The 20,001-nt window shown below is 45.7% G+C and overlaps 1 protein-coding gene across 1 annotated transcript in view; it reads left to right on the top strand.

The window, feature by feature from the left end:
* LOC128404268 (uncharacterized) overlaps nucleotides 1-13,630 on the top strand; it is a 29,760-nt gene extending 16,130 nt beyond the window's left edge. The window contains exons 3-7 of the mRNA XM_053369762.1: nucleotides 6,118-6,441; nucleotides 9,390-9,707; nucleotides 12,052-12,150; nucleotides 12,826-12,875; nucleotides 13,459-13,630. Coding sequence (XP_053225737.1) covers nucleotides 6,118-6,441; nucleotides 9,390-9,707; nucleotides 12,052-12,150; nucleotides 12,826-12,875; nucleotides 13,459-13,491 — 824 coding nt within the window. The 3' untranslated portion in view covers nucleotides 13,492-13,630. The remainder of the gene's footprint in view (nucleotides 1-6,117; nucleotides 6,442-9,389; nucleotides 9,708-12,051; nucleotides 12,151-12,825; nucleotides 12,876-13,458) is intronic.
* Nucleotides 13,631-20,001: the final 6,371 nt, after the last annotated feature.

Here is a 20,001-nt window from a genome sequence, read left to right as displayed (position 1 = left end):
CAGTCCCCTTTTGCATCAGGCCAACTTTCCCTTCCGCAGGTGGAGACGCCAATCTTTTCCCCTTGCAAGGCTCCTGCACCTTGACCAGTGTTGCAGGGATTCATGTATAGGTTTGGGGGGGGGTTGCCCTTCCAGCAGATATCATGCACATGCAGCCCACTACCAAAACCAGCACAATCGCTTTTGTGATTTCTCCCCACAAAGCACTTCGTCAGAGTTTCTTCCTATCTATTCAAAGGGTCTTTCCTGCACGATACCAAATGTAAGAATTCACTGATAAATGTATCTCTGTACTGGCTCACTGGGAAAACTTCAGAAATTCATATAGACACGTGAGCTCAGCTACTCAGCAGCCCCTGTGCCTGAGTGATAATTCCTGGCATCCTGATACCTGAGTGCCAGACAGGTAGCCATTCCAGAAATAACAAGCCCAGATGAAGACAAAAGGGTGTGATTAGCTTGGCTGGGAAACAAGGAAATGTAAATATCTCTTTTGTTACACTTGATGGGTGTTTGGTGGAGGGCAAGGAGAACCATGGGGCAGGGTCCAGGATGCTCAGATTACTGCCACCAGACCTCCCCTTTCATGATGTAACCATGATGTATTAGTGATGTGGTTGGGGGGGTGTAACATGGGGATTAAAGGTAAAGGGACCCCTGACCATTAGGTCCAGTCGTAGCCGATTCTGGGGTTGCGGCGCTCATCTTGCTTTACTAGGCGAGGGAGCCGGCGTACAGCTTCCGGGTCATGTGGCCAGCATGACTAAGCCGCTTCTGGCAAACCAGAGCAGCACACGGAAATGCTGTTTACCTTTCCGCTGGAACGGTACCTATCTATCTATTTGCACTTTGATGTGCTTTCGAACTGCTAGGTTGGCAGGAGCAGGGACCGGGCAACGGGAGCTCACCCCGTCGCGGGGATTCGAACCGCCGACCTTCTGATCGGCAAGTCCTAGGCTCTGTGGTTTAACTCACAGCGCCACCCGCGCCCAACATGGGGATTAGCAGCTGATAAAAGTTTGGGGGCCCTTTTGTTTGGGGCTTCCATCTTGTTCCACCGTGTGGCAGGTGGGAGTCCTGTCACGACAGTCTTCAATAAAGACCAAGCCTACTGGCTGCTGTTTTGCTCTGGTATTCCTGGCTGGTGTCCTTGTTTTTTGTCCAAGGGAGCCCTCAGATTCCTCCGTTAACAACAGCTTCAGGGCGAGCAGAGAAGCAGAAGGGGAAAACGTAACCTCAGAACTAGACCGTAAGGCCACCCCCATCCTCTCTCACCACCAAGGAAATGTGACGAGTGAGTAGTAAGAGAACCCGCACAAGTGATGCTGACACAAACCTCACCCCACCCCACTCACCATTCCCCCTCCCCCTCTTCCCCCCTCTTTTCTTCCCAACCTAACACTGCATGCAACGCTAATGTCTCACAACAGATGAAATGGATCTGCAGGAAACACAACCTGAAAAAAGACACAATGCAGGGTTGTTGTTTTTTTTGTAGATTAAGAAATCTTTAATAAAAAGTAACCTCAGGTGCGGTGTTGCACAAAGTACCCACTGTTCAATTTCTGCTTCTCACACAGCTGTTCAAGGCAGAGGAGCCTTGCCAGGAGGAAAAGTTGGCAACTCTTGTTTGTGCCCCTTCTTCTGTAATCAAACACAGGGCTTGGGGAGATTTTGGAAGTAGGCAACGGAAACCTCATTCTTCTCTACCTTATCTTTTGTTTATTTGTTCAGTGCAAACAATTCAGGGTCTCTTTTTCCACTGTTGCTCAGAAAAGTATAAATATCTTGACCAAAGCTGCCTCTATCTTTGTGCGGTTTCCTTCTCCTGTATGTGTGAGAGCCACAATAATACAACTTAAACCGGCTCAGGTTTGGAGGTGCATAGACTTGCGTCAGAAATGCCCACAAACGCCTCAGGGACATTCAGATCCCAGCCCAACCCCAATAGCAACCCATCACCTAACCTTGCCTTCTAAAATAACATTAAGCAGGCTTTCTGCAGAGCAAAGGAGTGGATTTTTCATTTTTTAAAAAAATCTAAAGCTTTCTTTTTTAAAATGTCTCCTTTCAGCCAAAAAGGGTACAGAGAATGGCTTGCAAATCACACACACACACACACACACACACACCGGTCTTGACCTTCAGGCTTAGGAGTTAAAAATGTTGTTGTTGTTTAGTCGTTTAGTTGTGTCTGACTTTTCGTGACCCCCTGGACCAGAGCATGCCAGGCACTCCTGTCTTCCACTGCCTCCTGCAGTTTGGTCAGACTCATGCTGGTAGCTTCGAGAACACTGTCCCACCATCTCGTCCTCTGTCGTCCCCTTCTCCTTGTGCCCTCCATCTTTCCCAACATCAGGGTCTTTTCCAGGGAGTCTTCTCTTCTCATGAGGTGGCCAAAGTCTTGGAGCCTCAGCTTCAGGATCTGTCCTTCCAGTGAGCACTCAGGGCTGATTTCCTTCAGAATGGAGAGGTTTGATCTTCTTGCAGTCCATGGGACTCTCAAGAGTCTCCTCCAGCACCAGAATTCAAAAGCATCAATTCTTCAGTGATCAGCCTTCTTTATGGTCCAGCTCTCACTTCCATACATCACTACTGAGAAAACCATAGCTTTAACTATACGGACCTTTGTGATGTCTCTACTTTTTAAGATGCTGTCTAGGTTTGTCATTGCTTTTCTCCCAAGCAGGCATCTTTTAATTTTATGACTGCTGTCACCATCTGCAGTGATCATGGAGCCCAAGAGTTAAAAATACAAAACCCCAAAGGAAAAATGGATTGGGAGGGAGGAGAAAAAAGGAGCCAGTCAGATGGCTGGCATACAAATAATAAAAGTATTATTATTATTATTATTATTATTATTATTATTATTAACAATGCACATAAGTGAAATAAGAACCATTGAAGCAAATAATATATGAAATGTAATATACATATATATGTGTGTGTGTGTGTGTGTGTGTGTGTGTGTGTATGTGTATGTGTGTGTGTGTATATATATATATATATATATATATATATATATATATATATATATATATGATATGCCATTATGGCATGCATCATCTAGAAAATCTCAAACGTTTTAATTTCCAGAGACGTAAAAAGCAACTTCCACTTTCTCAGAAATGTACCATCCTCTTGCAACCTCTCTCGGCTGTGTATATTCTTTGACCCATCAGATGTCAAAGAGATAAACAACTACCTGACATTTAGAAGACATCTGAAGGCAGCCCTGTTCAGGGAAGTTTTTTTTAATGTGTGACATTTTAATGTATTTTTAATCTTGGCTGGAAGCCGCCCAGAGTGGCTGGGGAAGCCCAGCCAGATGGGCAAGGTACAAATAATAAATTATTATTATTATTATTATTGAATGATTGTGCAGCTGGAACCATCCTCGCTGTAGCGCTCCCCCCGCCACTAAAAGCACCCCCCTCCCTGACCCCCAACCTGCATCTGATCTGCAACTTCAAGGAAGAGGTCTAGTCGTGTGGCCCCAGCTTTTTGCAAAGAAACACCTCCCTGTGGGCGGTTCAAGGTGGGGATGGAGCCACTGAGAAAGGTCACTACTGTCTGCCTCCCAGACAGACAGCGAGGGGGAATCAGCCACCTGAATTCAGCAGAACCACCACTGAACCTGAATTATCTGAGACATCGAACCGACAGCAGCACTGCAGCTCAGTTTTGATGCCCCTGGTACAGTTTTGAACCCCAGAGCTTAGCTATCAGGTTTTGATAGGCAGATTTGGGTTGCCTCTTCAGCACAGATTGGCAGGTGTTTGGAAGCACCCAAAAATAAATCTATTTTTTGATCAAAATTGGGGGAAGATTTGGGTTTGCTGCACCGGATTTTGAATCCCAGAGCTTAGCTCTCGGGTTTTGTCCCATATCTGAAGATCTCTTGTGCCGTTAAAAGCCGGCCCTATTATTCGGCAGATTCGGGTTGTCTCTGCAGCACAGGTTGGTCAGTGTTTGGGAGCACCAAATGGTTTTCTGTTTCATAAATATATTTTTTTGATGAAAATTGGGGGAAGGTTTGGGTTTGCTGCACTGGAGAGCAAAGCACTAGTCCACATCTTCCTGCTTTCGTGGTTGAGGAGAAAAGCAATCATCTAGCATTCCTATTCCAACAACCTTCTCTGGATTTTGCCGGCTTCGCTCCCACGGAATTTGTCACACAATCCCGACGTTTCGCCCTCGCCCAACAAAGGACTGCGCAGAACCAGGAAATGTTTGTATCTTTTCTTGGGATCGTGCTACTTTCTCTACGCAGTAAGTATTTCTGGAACCTGATAAGTTTAACAATTCGTGGTGAGATGAGGTTTCGATGGATTTTATATACAGTGGTACCTCGGGTAAAGTACTTAATTGATTCCGGAGGTCCGTTCTTAACCTGAAACTGTTCTTAACCTGAAGCACCACTTTAGCTAATAGGGCCTCCTGCTGCTGCCGCGCCGCCGGAGCACGATTTCTGTTCTCATCCTGAAGCAAAGTTCTTAACCTGAAGCACTATTTCTGGGTTAGCGGAGTCTGTAACCTGAAGCGTATGTAACCCGAGGTACCACTGTATTGGTTCTGCTTTTAAGACTGAGTTCCTGAGATCCCTTCTTATGAAGTAAAGCAGCAGTGAACACAGTGAGACTTATTTCTGAATAAATATTTATAGGATTGTAGCGTGCATGGATGTTTTTTGAATAAAAACATGAGTAAAATCGCCTGTCTTCACCAGCTATGGACAAACCATTCGGTTTTGCCTTCTTTCAGTTTGTCATCCCTTCCCAAGAAACCTGCTTTCCGCCACATCTCTGCATCAATTTGCAAATGTTTGTTAAAATGCTGTATTGAAATATTTATCCATTTTCACAAGCATTTCCCATAATATATACCTCCTTGTATAACACATGCATATTTGTGAACAATTTTGCAAAACATGTGCATTTTTGCAAGCAATTTCCCATAACATAATGTAGCTTTGTTTTCACATTGTTTTCACTAATAGCTGCACACTTTTAGGTTGGAGAACTACCCTGAAATATTCAGAGTAATGTGAATTTTGTAGGAATGCTGTGTTTCAATCTACTTATGTTTTCAGGAAGTGCAAATTAGGTTGGTTCCCATTAAAATGAAATCTGAACAAACTTCTCTCCCATCCGAAACCTTCAGCAGTCTTGACAAATAGCAAGATGCGCTTCAATTAAACGATGAGTGCCATTTCTTTTAACTTGGCAAAAAGAAACACATATTTATTGAATAAATTGTAGTTTCTTATTTGGAACCTGGTTTAGCAACTTGATTGACATGTCTCCTTCCCAAAGGAGCAAAAAGGAGGTTGGTTTTCTTTTTGCAGCTCTCAGTTTATAAAGCTTCTTAAGCACACTTGTTTGGCAGGGCAGTTGCTCCCCACAAGAAATCTGCTTGGAATTAGTTGCTAATTGCTTAACACAAAATTTGTGATGGTTGTAGACACTCGCAGTGCATCTCATTTTAGGGGGTAAAACTTAATTTTTGCAAATTTCTTCAGTGAGGGGTTTTAAAACTGTTTTGGTATGTGTGGAATTCAAATCTGCCATTATTTTTGTGACTGGACAACATTTAGCTTGGTAAGGCTATGTTTGGCGAAGAAGCACATAAACTGCTTTCAGAAAACCAAATACCGTACTTTAAATTTTTCTGAAAATGTCAGGTGATGCTGAATTAGCAGCAGGAGGAGGAAATAATTCATAACAATAAATATAACTGCAAGTGCTTGGTAATTATTTTACCTACCAAGCAAAGCTAAATTATATTAATTTAGCCTAAATATCTTTTGCATTCTCAAGTTATGTTACAACTTTTCAACACCCCTCACTTTCGGAAGTTGAAAAATTCAACACATCTGACAGAAATCAATTTTTGTGTGTGCCTCCTTTTATTGAGGTTTAGTAATCCTGTATCTTACCCCCCCATCAAGTGACAATCCAGACAGGGGCAGGTAAAGGGGGAAGCAGCAAAGGTCTGTCATATGCACCCTATTTTAAAATAAATGTTTTATAGTCATGGGTTGGTCATCTTGGTTTTCAGTTTAGTGGGGCCAACCAAATAGGACCAACCACACATCCCTTTGCTTCCCTGTTGCAGCTGCTGGATCACGGAGGATCACTGAAATCACGGAGGATCACCTGGCAAGGATCTCAGCACCTCCTGGAGCCACTGTCAACATCAGCTGCAACATTCCAGAAGGGACTTTTGTGTCGGTAGTGAGCTGGTACAAAGAGGAACAGGAAGGGAGACTGCATAAGATTGCAGACATTTATACCACTCAAAAACCAGGAACAAAAACCTCAAGCCAAGTGAATCTGACCCGACACAACATCCAGGGAAGAGATTCTGGGGTGTATTACTGTGTTGGAGCTAAGGCTCAGAAATTCACCTTCCTGAGTGGGATGAGGCTGATCGTCTTAGGTGAGTGGCTCAGCAGATGTCAAATGCTCTTGTTCATTTAATATACACCCAGTCCACTTGCAAACCTGCCATAGGCCCCTAAAGGTAAAGGGACCCCTGACCATTAGGTCCAGTTGTGTCTGACTCTGGGGTTGCAGCGCTCATCTTGCTTTATTGGCCGAGGGAGCCAGTGTACAGCTTCCGGGTCATGTGGCCAGCAGGACTGAGCCGCTTCTGGCGAACCAGAGCAGCGCACGGAAACGCCGTTTACCTTCCCACCGGAAAAGCACTTTGACGTGCTTTCGAACTGCTAGGTGGGCAGGAGCTGGGACCGAGCAACGGGAGCTCACCCTGTCGCGGGGATTCGAACCGCCGACCTTCTGATCGGCAAGTCCTAGGCCACCCGCGTCCCTGCCATAGGCCGCTAGCAAGTTTCAAAGAACAGCACACAAATAACTGCCCAATATCTCCTCAAGTGAAGACCCACAAAATAATTGAGTTTCTCCCCAACACATTTTAGTTAATCCTTTCACAGCTTTGTTATCTGCTGCAACTGCCTGTCTGCCTGGTTTCCTGCCGCAGATATATTTAAAGACATTTTTATTTGTTTGTCCTAACCTGTTAAGCATTCTGCTCCCCAAACCTTCTGTTAATTTTGCTTTGTGGGTCTCTCTCCACCCTGCTCCAATCCAGGTCTGGACAAAGCTTCCACTTCTTTAAACAAGCTCTCTTGCCTTTTTTGTTTTTAGCTTTCGTGACGCTGCTGTTCAACCACGCTGGCATCTTCAGTGGCAGGGATGGGAAACGTCAGGCCCTGGGTGTGTGAATGTGGCCTCTAGGGTCCTCACTCTCAGGGCCTGGGCACACCCCCACAGGCCATGTTCCCACATCGGCCATGCCCTGCCTCCTTCAGGTCAGCACCCCTCACTGTGCCTCCTCCACCCCCTGCTTTAAATGATTTCGCCTGGCTGAAATGTGTCATTGAACAGCGATAACACCTCTTGCTGGGTGGAGGATGAAGAGAGGGTTGCCATATTTCAGGAAGTGAAAATCCAGACACAAGAGTTGTTGACCTTTCCTTTCGCAAAGTTGCTGAGCTTTAAAACCACTTTCTGAGCCATCTTTTTGCAAACTTCGGCAAAAAACCCCACAACCAACCCACTTCCAGAATGGGTTGCCATACGCCTGGGTTTCCCCGAAGATTCGAAACAGCTGCAGAAAATTGATGGTTTCTTGATCTGCGGAGTGTTTGTTTGATTTTATTTTGTGCTCATGGCGAGCAGCCAGACGCGATCGTATCTTAAGTGACTCGCCCTTTCAACTTCCTTTCAACAGACCCTCTCCATTGTGACTGGTTTCCTCTCTCGAAAGTAAAAGTGGCTGTGCTTGACTTTGCGAGGGGCTTTTTCCCACTGACCTCTGTCTCCGCAGAACCACACAAACGTGTGGCACTTGAAGGAGATGCATTGTGCAATAAAACAAAAGGAAATAACGCCTTATAAACACAGCATCCTGTTTGAAAGTCCCGTTTAGCCCCCACACAGCCCAGTAGAAAACCAGATAAGTCTTTTGGGCCTGCTTAAAATTTGCGAGAGAGGGGGGCTTGTGCCTGGTCTCTGTTGGCTTCCACAGTTGCGGGAGCCACCCACAACTGATGTTGCAGGTGGACATCTCAACGGAGCCTCTGAAATAAATTCTGAAGGGACTCTGGTCTGAAACCACTTGGAACCAGTGTGATGCTCCCATTCTCATTTCTCCTGCTTTCATGGCCACCTGAGGCAAGAAAACAAGATGGCACCTTCTCCTTCCACATACAGAATCCAACTGGGTTGACACTGGGATTTCATTTAAGCCCTGGACCCAGAACTGCCTGTCCCTCTGTGTGCAGGGCAATCTGCCTTAGGAGACGGGGTGAGGGGATGGCAGGAAGGGGGTTGCCCCCCCCAATATCTGCCATCTGAGGGTAGCTATGCCTCACTAGCAAATCGTTAGCTCCATTCTGGGACCTGCTGGTGCAGGGCAAGAAATAGATGTATTAATATGACTATTAATACTAATACAGTCGTACCTTGGAAGTCGAACGGAATCCGTTCCAGAAGTCCATTCGACTTCCAAAATGTTCAGAAACCAAAACGCGGGTTCTGATTGGCTGCAGGAAGCTCCTGCAGCCAATTGGAAGCCGCGGAAGACCCATCAGACGTTCGGGTTCCAAAAGAGCGTTCGAAAACCAAAACAGTCACTTCCAGGTTTGCGGTGTTTGGGACCCAAAACGTTCAAGAGCCAGTGTGGGGTAGTGGTTAAGAGCGGTAGTCTCGTAATCTGGGGAACGGGGTTCGCGTCTCCGCTCCTCCACATGCAGCTGCTGGGTGACCTTGGGCTAGTCACACTTCTCTGAAGTCTCTCAGCCCCACTCACCTCACAGAGTGTTTGTTGTGGGGGAGGAAGGGAAAGGAGAATGTTAGCCGCTTTGAGACTCCTTTGGGTAGTGATAAAGCGGGATATCAAATCCAAACTCTTCTCTTCTTCTTTGAGAACTAAGCTGTTCAAAAACCAAGGTACGACTGTACTACTAGTAGATATTGGTAGGGCTAGGCTTAATCAACTATGGCTTAGATTTAGATTATGGTCTGTAGCATTTGCTTTATTTATTTATTGCATTTACACCCCCACATTTTTCTTCAAGGAGCTCCAGGTATTGCACTTGGTTCAGCTGCTCCTCACTGATCCCCACAGCAACCTGTGAGGGAGGCTAGGCTGAGACCGGCCCAAAGCGAGCTTCCTGAATGGGGATTTGAACCCAGGTCTCTTCCAGGCCCTAGCCCAACACTCTAACTCCTGCAACAGTCGTTGGGATGGCTGTTTATTGGGTCTAGTTCTTTGAGGAGCCATGTCACCCCCATGAAACCTATAAGAGGGATTAAGATAACGATCTGATGAGCTATTCTCATGCGATTCTCCTTCTCTCCTAGGTTCTTCTGGGCCAAGACTTTCCCTCCTTGCTCCTTCCGCTGCAGAAGACACGGAGCTCTTCCACCACCTTCCCCTCCTCTGCCTCCTGATCGACGCGAACCCTGATGAGGATACTTTCTCCTGGGATATTGGTGGGGAAACCTCTCAGGACCGGAAGGATGGTGACGTGATCGATGGGGAAGGAGCCTTCACCATTTGGAGTCTGAAACTGATTCCTCCAGAGAGATGGAGCCAAGAGATGGCTTATTCTTGTTCAGACCAGGAGGGAAGAAACATCAGTGCAGTGGTCCCTTCGAAGACAGTGTCTACAACCCAAGGTACCTTGTAACCAAATAGCTGGTTCAGTTTATAGCTTTTCCATGGACTCCATTTCCCTAAATGGTGAGAATTTGCACGGGCACATACCATTCCTGTGGGGCCATCAGGACATGACTTTATTGGGGTGTTGCAAAAGTCCTTAAGATCGTAAGAAGTGTCTGCGGCCTCAGGCCAAAGGGGAGGCATCTAGTCCAGCATTCTGTCATCACAGTGACCAAACAGATGCCCTAAGGGGAAACCAGTACAGTGGTAAAGGGACCCCTGACCATTAGGTCCAGTCGTGGCAGACTCTGGGGTTGGGGCGCTCATCTCGCTTTACAGGCTGAGGGAGCCGGTGTACCGCTTCCGGGTCATGTGGCCAGCATGACTAAGCCGCTTCTGGAGAACCAGAGCAGCACACGGAAACGCCGTTTACCTTCCCGCCAGAGCGGTACCTATTTATCTACTTGCACTTTGACGTGCTTTCGAACTGCTAGGTGGGCAGGAGCAGAGACCGAGCAACGGGAGCTCACCCCGTCGCAGGGATTTGAACCGCCAACCTTCTGATCGGCAAGTCCTAGGCTCTGTGATTTAACCCACAGCGCCACCCGTGTCCTCATAGTACAGTGGTACCTCGGAGGTCTGTTCTTAACCTGAAACTGTTCTTAACCTGAAGCACCACTTTAGCTAATGGGGCCTCCTGCTGCCATTGCACCGCCGCTGCATGATTTCTGTTCTCATCCTGAAGCAAAGTTCTTAACCCGAGGTACTATTTCTGGGTTAGCTATACAGACGATTTCTGAGTCTCATCACAGCTATCTGCCAATCACCCATTCCCACCACCCTTCTGAGTAATACCCCTCCCCACCTTCTCACTATATAGAAGGATCTGGCAACTTCTGTTTCAGTGTATCTGAAAAAGTGTGCATGCACACGAAAGCTCATACCAAGAACTAACTTAGTTGGTCTTTAAGGTGCTACTGGAAGGAAAAAAATTTTTTTGTTTTGACTATGGCAGACCAACACGGCTACCTTTCTGTAACTATTTCTGAGTCTGTAACCTGAAGCGTCTGTAACCCGAGGTACCACTGTAGTTAGGAGCCGAACGCGAGAGCAACTCTCCCCTCATGTGGTTTCCAGCATTGCTGCTCCAACTGGGCAGATAGAGCATAGCCACTGTGGCTAATAGCCATCAATAGCCCTCTCCTCTGTGCATTTGCCTAGTCCTCTTTCATCATCATCATTTATTATTCATACCCTGCCCATCTGGCTGGGTTTCCCCAGCTACTCTACGTGGCTCCCAACAGAATTTTAAAAACACGATAAAACATAAAACATAGACAACTTCCCTAAACGGGGCTGCCTTCAGATGTCTTCTAAAAGTCAGATAGTTGTTTATTTCCTTGACATCTGCTGGGAGGGCGTTCCACAGGGCGGGCACCACCACTGATAAGGCCCTCTGCCTGGTTCCCTGTAATCTCACTTCTCACAGGGAGGGAATAATAATAATAATTTATTATTTATACCCTGTCCATCTGGCTGGGTTTCCCCAGCTACTCTAGGTGGCTCCCAACAAAATAGTAAAAAAACGATAAAACATCAAACATTAAAAGCTTCCCTAAACAGGGTTGCCTTCAGATGTCTTCTAAAAGTCTGGTAGTTGTTCTTCTCTTTGACATCTGGTGGGAGGGCGTTCAACAGGGCGGGCGCCACCACCAATAAGGCCCTCTGTCTGGTTCCCTGTAGCTTAGCTTCTCGCAGTGAGGGAACCGCCAGAAGGCCCTCAGCGCTGGACCTCAGTGTCTGGGCAGAACGATGGGGGTACAGACGAGGTATACTGGGCTGAGGCTGTTTAGGGCTTTAAAGGTCAGCACCAACAGTTTGAATTGTGCTCGGAAATGTACTGGGAGCCAATGTAGGTCTTTCAAGACCAGTGTTATGAGGCCTCGGCAGCCGCTCCCAATCACCAGTCTAGCTGCCGCATTCTGGATTAGTTGCAGTTTTCGGGTCACCTTCAAAGGTAGCCCCACGTAGAGCGCATTGCAGTAGTCCAAGCGGGAGATAACCAGAGCATGCACCACTCTGGTGAGACAGTCCGTGGGCAGGTAGGGTCTCAGCCTGCGTACCAGATGGAGCTGATAAACAGCTGCCCTGGACACAGAATTGACCTGCGCCTCCATGGACAGCTGTGAGCCCAAAATGACTCCCCTTTTAAAGTGCTCCAAGTTGGTGGTCTTCCCTGCCTCTTGTGGGAGAGAGTTCCATAGATTAACTTGCTCTCCCCTTTGTCCTAGCCTGGTCCACCAGCCTCCACAGTCACTGACCCCCTTTTTCTTCCTCTCTCTTCCACCTCTCCTCTTGCAGAGGACTGCAGGAACATATTGCTGATTGGGATACCCTGTTTAGTCATCGTCCTGCTGATTCCCCCTTTGGTCCTGCTCTGCAGAAAACTTCGATCTGGAGGTAATGCCTTTGTTTTTTTTTTAAATAAATGTTTATTAAGGTTTTACAAAACAAAAGATTCATCATTTCAAAATATATCATTTCCATACATAAAGTTCATATAAAAAACAAATACAACAGAAAAACAAAGATATATAGCAGGGGAAAAAAAAGAAAAAAGAAAAATAGGAAAAAAGAAAAAAGAAAAACCCACTTCCTTAAATTTATAAAGTTCCATACCCCTCTGTCTTGACCTCCTCACATCCCCCTTTTTTGTGTTCCTCTTTATTCCAATCAAATTCAGCAAGTTCAAAACCTTATTTAAACCATACTTAATTTAATATTCTTCTAGTTATTATGTCCCGATTTTTCATTATTTTAGTCCATACCTCATCTTATATACTATGACATAATAATGTTCTGTTCATAACCCCCTATCCTTTTTAACGTTCTTCTTTTTATTCACATTTAACCAAATCACACAAACCCTGTTACCTTCACTTCCCACATCATATTAACACTCAAAGATTTTACAGTATTTTTGTAAATAGTCCTTAAACTTTTTCCAATCCTGTTCAATCAAATCTTCTCCCTGATCACGGATTCTGCTGGGGAATGAGCAGCGTCACGCGGATCTGTTCCTCAGGTTTTCCTTCTGATTAACATTTCTTCTTCTTGTCCCTTTTCTCTTCCCAGGTAATGCAGATGCGCCAGTGAATCGACTGCCCATGAGGGAAATCCCACAGGTAATTCACCATCTCTGCATAGTGAAGTTTTTATTGATTTATAAAAAATATCTGTACACCGCTGTGTCATAAAGAATATATAAAAGCGGTTTACTGCGATAAAAGTATAGAACCGTACAATAAAAACCATAAAAAGAAGTTGAAAACAGACATTGTGAAAGGATGTGCTCTTAATTGCTGGCACAGTCCTGTTTTGTTTTGTTTTATTATTTTATTTTATTTTAGGACCTTTAAATGTCATAAACTACTATTGGGCAACTGAAAAAAGAAAAAATATTCTAGGGCTAACCCCCTGAATTTAAAAACTCCTTTTTTGATCTAGTGAAAATGCTCCTTTTTTAAAAAAAAATGCATTACCTTTCAATAGTCATAACTTTGTAATGTTGCTTTTGCAACGGAAAGTGCGTAAGGCTCACGAGGTGAAAATGACTAATAACCACAGGAAAACAAGATAGCTTTAAGAAAAAATCAAAATCTTAAATTGGTCCAAGAAAAGCGGGGGGGCAAGGGGCGCTTTGCTTTTACAAATGTAGAAAATAAAAAAACACTAAGTGGCCTCTGGCTTTTCCATTTCCCGTTCTAGACCGAATATGCAGAAGTCCGTTGCAAGAAATGAAAAGTCCCGTTCAGACCAATCGATACAAGTGGTTAAAAAAAGCATGGTTTATTACAAGGAGAGACAGAAGGAAGACAATCAAATGCCAGAAGTTTAATATATTTTCCTCCCCACTTGCTGAATCTTGATGTTTGTATTAAACTTGATGTTTCCTCCATGAATGTCCTCATTCTCAAGAATATCCTCATGTATTGTGGCTCAGAGCATCGGCTTCACATGCAAACGGCCCCAGGTTCATTCCCCAATGGCACCTCCAGGGAGAGACCCTCCAGAGCTGCTGCCAGCCCGTGTGGGTGATATGGAGCTATATGGACCAATGGCCTGACACAGCTTCCGAAAATCATAGAGCTGTAGAGTTGGAAGGGACCCCAAGGCTCATCTGGTTCAACCCCTTGCAACCCTGTGCCATTGCCCTCTCTCTGAAGGACCTTGATATCTCCCCTACAACTGTTTAGTGTTTCTCAAACTTGCTGTTGGACTACAACTCCCATCATCCTTAGCTAGCAGGACCAGCAGTCATGGATGATGGGAGTTGTAGTGCAACAGCAAGTTTGAGAAATGCTGCTTCACCTGCTCCATGCATATTAGCGATGAAGAACGTCTGTTGCCTTCCAGATACGGGTTACGGAAAAATCCAGGTGCAAGGCTGCTCAGTCACCCAGCTCATCGGGCAGAGCCCGCGGGTCCCTGCGGAATAAAGGAAGGAGTCCAGCCAACCGGAGCAAATAGCTGTAGACCAAAGTTTATTGCGCAACAGGTTCAAAGAGGGATTTTGAACCCCGAGGATGGGGTGACAAAGACTTTTAAAACTTTCCCACCATATCCCAGAATACAGTTCATACAGCATCATTGCTACATCACTGACATGTCACAAAAGGGGAGGGGTAGACAGGGGGTTACACTAGTTTAACCTTGGCAAACACGTCCAGACAAGTCCTTGGTACAAGATTAGCATAAGCAGACATGTCAGGGCAAGACTCAGGTATAAGATTAGCATAGGCAAACACCTCTGAAGTGCCATCACCCAAAGCACAATAGAACTTCCTTTGCATGTCTGGACCCCTTGGCAAGTCTGGTGATGGGATTAGGCTTTCCTTGGCCAACGATCAGCTCAGCAATTGTCACCTCTGGCAACTTCCTGGAGTCCTTTTTCAAGGGGAAAATAGCTTTGGAATGGAGGAAACTGGCAAAGGAATTAATTTTATATTATTTTTTATATTATTTTAAAAGCTAGGTAACTTCCGTGAGCTGTCAAGTTGAAAGGATACATTCAGGCATAATATTTGCAACATTTAACAACTTTAAAGATGTGGGGCCCCCCCTGTAATTTCCGTAACAACTCCCAACACCCACCATGGCCCCAGCTATCTCTCCCCTTTTGGTGCTGCTTCTTCTTCCTGCTCCTCTCCCAATATTTCCCAGCTTCTCCTTTCTGCAGCCTCTGAACTGTGACCTTCCTCAAACCACTGTTCTAAATCTATTCTGTTTCCCTCTTCTCAGAAAGTGCAGGAGGAGGGGGTGTGGTCTCCATCATTCCTCCTCAGTCCAGCCCCTGATGTCCAGGAGGCTGAAGTTCCCAGCTGCTTTGCCCTAAGCCATCTCCCTTCGGCGATCCCTCGTAGCTGAGTAAGATTGTCTTCCATAAACACGGTTTTAACAATGAGTCCATAAGTGACTGTGGAGGCCAATTCTGGATCCACACGTCCTTCCACAGTTGGGGACATTGGTTTCCAGGCAGGAGTTGATCACGGTGTGGATTTGCCAAGCCTGCCTTCCTCTTAGCACGTTTCTCCCTTGCGTCCTGAGTTCGAGCGTCTTCAAAGCCCGTGACACCTTTGGTCAAGGCTGTTCTCCAATTTGAGCGCTTGCGGGCAAGTGTTTCCCAATTGTTGGTGTTTATGCTACATTTTTTTAGATTTGCCTTGAGACAGTCTTTAATCCTCTTTTGTTGACCACCAGCATTACGCTTTCCATTTTTAAGTTCAGAATAGAGTACAGTGGTACCTCGGGTTACATACAATTCAGGTTACAGACGCTTCAGGTTACAGACTCTGCTAACCCAGAAATAGTACCTCGGGTTAAGAACTTTGCTTCAGGGTGAGAACAGAAATTGTGCTCCGGCAGCAGGAGGCCCCATTAGCTAAAGTGGTGCTTCAGGTTAAGAACAGTTTCAGGTTAAGAACGGACCTCCGGAACGAATTAAGTACTTAACATGAGGTACCACTGTAGTTGCTTTGGAAGATAATCATCAGGCTTCCATAGAAGCCTGACCAGTCCAACGAAGTTGATGTTGAAGAATGATTGCTTCAACACTGGTGATCTTTGCTTCTTCCAGTACACTGGTATTAGTTCGCCTGTCTTCCCAAGTGATGTGTAAATTTTTTTGGAGACACCATTGATGGAATCTTTCGAGGAGTTGAAGCTATTGCAATGCGCTGGAAGGAACATTACCAACATCTCCTTAACCGCAACTCCCCCGTGGCTGCTGAGGTCCTCTCACAAATTCCGCAAAGACAAGTTAGAGATGAGCTTGCAGTATCTCCAAATCTGGGAGAGTTGTGTACAGCCCTAAGCCATAAAGAGATACTGGGACAGGATGCCCTGAATGTGTCCCTGAGGATGCTGTTACCTGGCCTGGAAAAGCCACATACAGAGGAGAAGCTCTGGAGGAGGAGAAGCAGCGCTATCACACCTGAGACAACCAGGTCTGCTTTGTAGTTTTGGCAGTCTGTGCTGGAAGCTGAACGAGGGAGAGAGAGAGGCAGGCGAATCAGGGATTTCTCCCATAGGCAAGGAATCCAGGACTTCCATTGCTCTGTTGGTTTATTGCAGTTGTTTTTTATATATTGCAGACCCCCACCTAGATATTTTACACAAGTGTGTGGTGTTTTCAATACAGTGGTACCTCAGGTTACATACGCTTCAGGTTACATACGCTTCAGGTTACAGACTCCGCTAACCCAGAAATAGTACCTCGGGTTAAGAACTTTGCTTCAGGATGAGAACAGAAATCGGGCAGCGGCGGCGCAGTGGCAGCAGGAGGCCCCATTAGCTAAAGTGGTGCTTCAGGTTAAGAACAGTTTCAGGTTAAGAACGGACCTCCAGAACGAATTGAGTACTTAACCCGAGGTACCACTGTACGCTAGTTAACAAAATGAATGCAGTTAAGATCTCGCTCGCTATTTCTTTTTCAAGCAACATCAGAGAGTGGCAGGTTTAGGAGCAGGGCATCAGAAGAATGTAGGAAGATAGTAGTTGCTGGATCATGCCAAAATAGCCTCCAACATTTCTCCGATGAAAATAGAAATGTTGTTGTTTTTCTTGTTGGACTACAATTCCCATCATCCCTCGCTAGCAGGACCAGTGGTCCTGGATGATGGAAGTTGTAGTGCAAGTTGGACCAAGTTGGAGAGTCCATGGAACAAACCATCGAAGGTGGATCTTTCTTCGGCGTTTGCAAAAGCATCACCCATGAACTGTAGGCCTGTGAAAAGAGGGAAATAAATAAGACATTTTGTGCAACAGGCTGAGGTAACTCCTTGAGAGTTACGACGGCTGATGCAACAAAAGCCAAAAAAAGATAGGGAAATGCCCAAAGCATTCGTGTGGTTAAAAGAGTTAAAGGAAGATACAGTGCAGAAGAATTTTATTACGGAAAAAAGCAATACTAAAAACCTGAATAGATGCTTGTTTTTAAAAGACAGGACTGCAAAAAAAACTCTGAGGCTGTGCTTGCTTTTCAGTGTTTTGAGCAAAGATCATTTCATGAATTTTCATGAGGAAATTATAATTACAATTATTACTATTATTATTACATATTGATGTGGAAATGTGGAAAACTGAACATGACTGGGAAAACAAGAAACAGAGAACTCAGCTACATTGCTAATCTTCTCTGTATCGTTCCAATTTTAGTATATGTGCAGCCGAAGTGAGCACAGGACTCAGCTACCTTGGCAAAGAAAGGGCGCTTTATATTGTTGTAAATAAAATTTGCCCTTATTTCCTTACGGGGTACACAAGAGCCCTTATAGAGTCCTTTTGTAGGTTCTCCATCGGTCAGAGAAAAGAACAGAGGCCAACCAGAGAATATTGAGAAGCAAAGCAGCTGGTAAGCCTGATCTTTATTGAACTGTTGCAACAGAGTGCTCCCCCCCACACACATGGAGGAGAGAGGAGAAGGACCCAGAACAAAGGTGTGCCCGCCCTTATATGTTGTTGTTGTTTAGTCGTTTAGTCGTGTCCGACTCTTCGTGACCCCATGGACCAGAGCACGCCAGGCACTCCTGTCTTCCACTGTCTCCCGCAGTTTGGTCAAACTCATGTTAGTAGCTTCGAGAACACTGTCCAGCCATCTCATCCTCTGTTGTCCCCTTCTCCTTGTGCCCTCCATCCTTCCCAACATCAGGGTCTTTTCTAAGGAGTCTTCTCTTCTCCTGAGGTGGCCAAAGTCTTGGAGCCTCAGCTTCAGGATCTGTCCTTCCAGTGAGCACTCAGGGCTGATTTCCTTCAGAATGGAGAGGTTTGATCTTCTTGCAGTCCATGGGACTCTCAAGAGTCTCCTCCAGCACCAGAATTCAAAAGCATCCATTCTTTGGCGATCAGCTTTCTTTATGGTCCAGCACTCGCTTCCATACATCACTACTGAGAAAACCATAGCTTTAACTATACGGACCTTTGTTGGCAAGGTGATGTCTCTGCTTTTTAAGATGCCCACCCTCAAACTCCAGACCACCCCCACATCACAGGGGGCAGTCTAAAACAGAATCCTGAGTGTGTTGTTTATCTCCTGTCTGGCAAGTTACCTGATTGCATTATCTGGGTTTTGGACACTCTTTTGTTATTATAACTACTTAATTCCTGAATCTAGGTCACAGGCTCACCCTTAAGGCTCACACCTTAAATGTGCCCTTAAGGCAGGATTTGTGGGCACAGAGACAATGGGGAGTTTTTTTCAGTTCTTCCCTCCATGCAGAGAATCATTTGGTCCGTTTGGGAGAGTCAAAATGGTTTCAGGACTGTCTTCCTGTACTGTTTCAGACATGTGGTTTATGTATTTATGTACGTGTTTGCTTTGTACATTTAATTTATATATTTGAGACCTTAAATTCTTGCATTGTATATTATGCATTACAACACTGTGACACCAGATGGCGCTGTGGAGTCCCGTTTTTGCCAACACGATTTCTCATACAAAGTCTGCAACGCGTTTAACTGAATCGCTTCTTTGATGCATCTAGATCCAGCCGGAGTGAAACCAAAAGGGCAGTTTCCTCTTATCCGTAAGCCTGAGGGGTCTTCCCCGCCCTGCCCTGCCTTTTTCTCTCGGGACGCCCAGCTGAATTTATTTGCTCATTGTGCTTACAATACCGGGCCATCGGGAGCCTTGTCAGACCTGGCTGCCGGAGGCAAGGCGAGAGAGGCAATTCTCCTCACACCTGAAGTGTCGCAGAGGGGCCAGGCCAAAGCCACACAAACTTTTGCAGAAGCTTCCTGTTTTTATTGTTTTTGCAAGTGAAGAACACGGGCTCAGGGGTGTCAAAACCAACAAGGGCAGAAAACCAAAAGAGCAGAAAGATTGAGTCAGGCGGGTGCTTGGCTTTTTTAAAAACTGAAGGCGCCTCTAACCGAGGTTCGTATGCAGGGACCCATGACGTCCCTGCGGTCAGCGTCACCCAGAGCTGGACCGCAAAGAGCCACCTAGAACTCTGTGTTTCCGCTTTCTTTTCTCTATGCATCCATGAACAAGCCCAGCCAAAGGATCTATCATGATGGTGACTTTATGTTGATACCAGAAGGACAGTTAGTTCAGCTAAACTTCTGCCTTCTGGGTGGAATAGATGCTGGAATAGATGGGCCATTGGCTTGATCCAGCAGGCTCTTCTTATGTTACTCTGCTCCCTAGTCTGGGAGAGACCAGGGTTCAAATCCTCCCACAGGGCCATGAAACTCACTGGGTGTGATCTTGAGAGCCAGACACTCACTCTCAGCTAACCGCCCTTACAGGGTTGTTGTGAGGGATATGAAAGGGGAGGGAGGAGAAGAACGATGTACACCACCTTGGACCCTTGAAGGAAAGAGGGGGTGTAAATTGTTAATGGAGAAATTTGAGGGCCAAAAAAACAAGGACACCAGCCAGGAATACCAGAGCAAAACAGCAGCCAGTAGGCTTGGTCTTTATTGAAGACTGTCGCGACAGGACTCCCACCTGCCACCAGGTGAAACAAGATGGAAGCCCCAAACAAAAGAGCCCCCAAACTTTTATTAGCTGCTAATCCCCATGTTACACCTGCCCCAAACTACATCACTCATACATCATGGTTACATCATGAAAGGGGAGGTCTGGTGGCAGTAATCTGAGCATCCTGGACCCTGCCACATGGTTCCCCTTGCCCTCCACCAAACACCCATCAAGTGTAACAAAAGAGATATTTACATTTCCCTGTTTCCCAGCCAAGTTAATCACACCCTTTTGTCTTCATCTGGGCTTGTTATTTCTGGAATGGCTAC

The sequence above is a fragment of the Podarcis raffonei genome, chromosome 16 (assembly GCF_027172205.1).
Source record: "Podarcis raffonei isolate rPodRaf1 chromosome 16, rPodRaf1.pri, whole genome shotgun sequence".
Lineage (NCBI taxonomy): Eukaryota > Metazoa > Chordata > Lepidosauria > Squamata > Lacertidae > Podarcis > Podarcis raffonei.
Note: the sequence above shows the minus strand (reverse complement) of the source record. Positions and strands in the feature narration are given on the sequence as shown.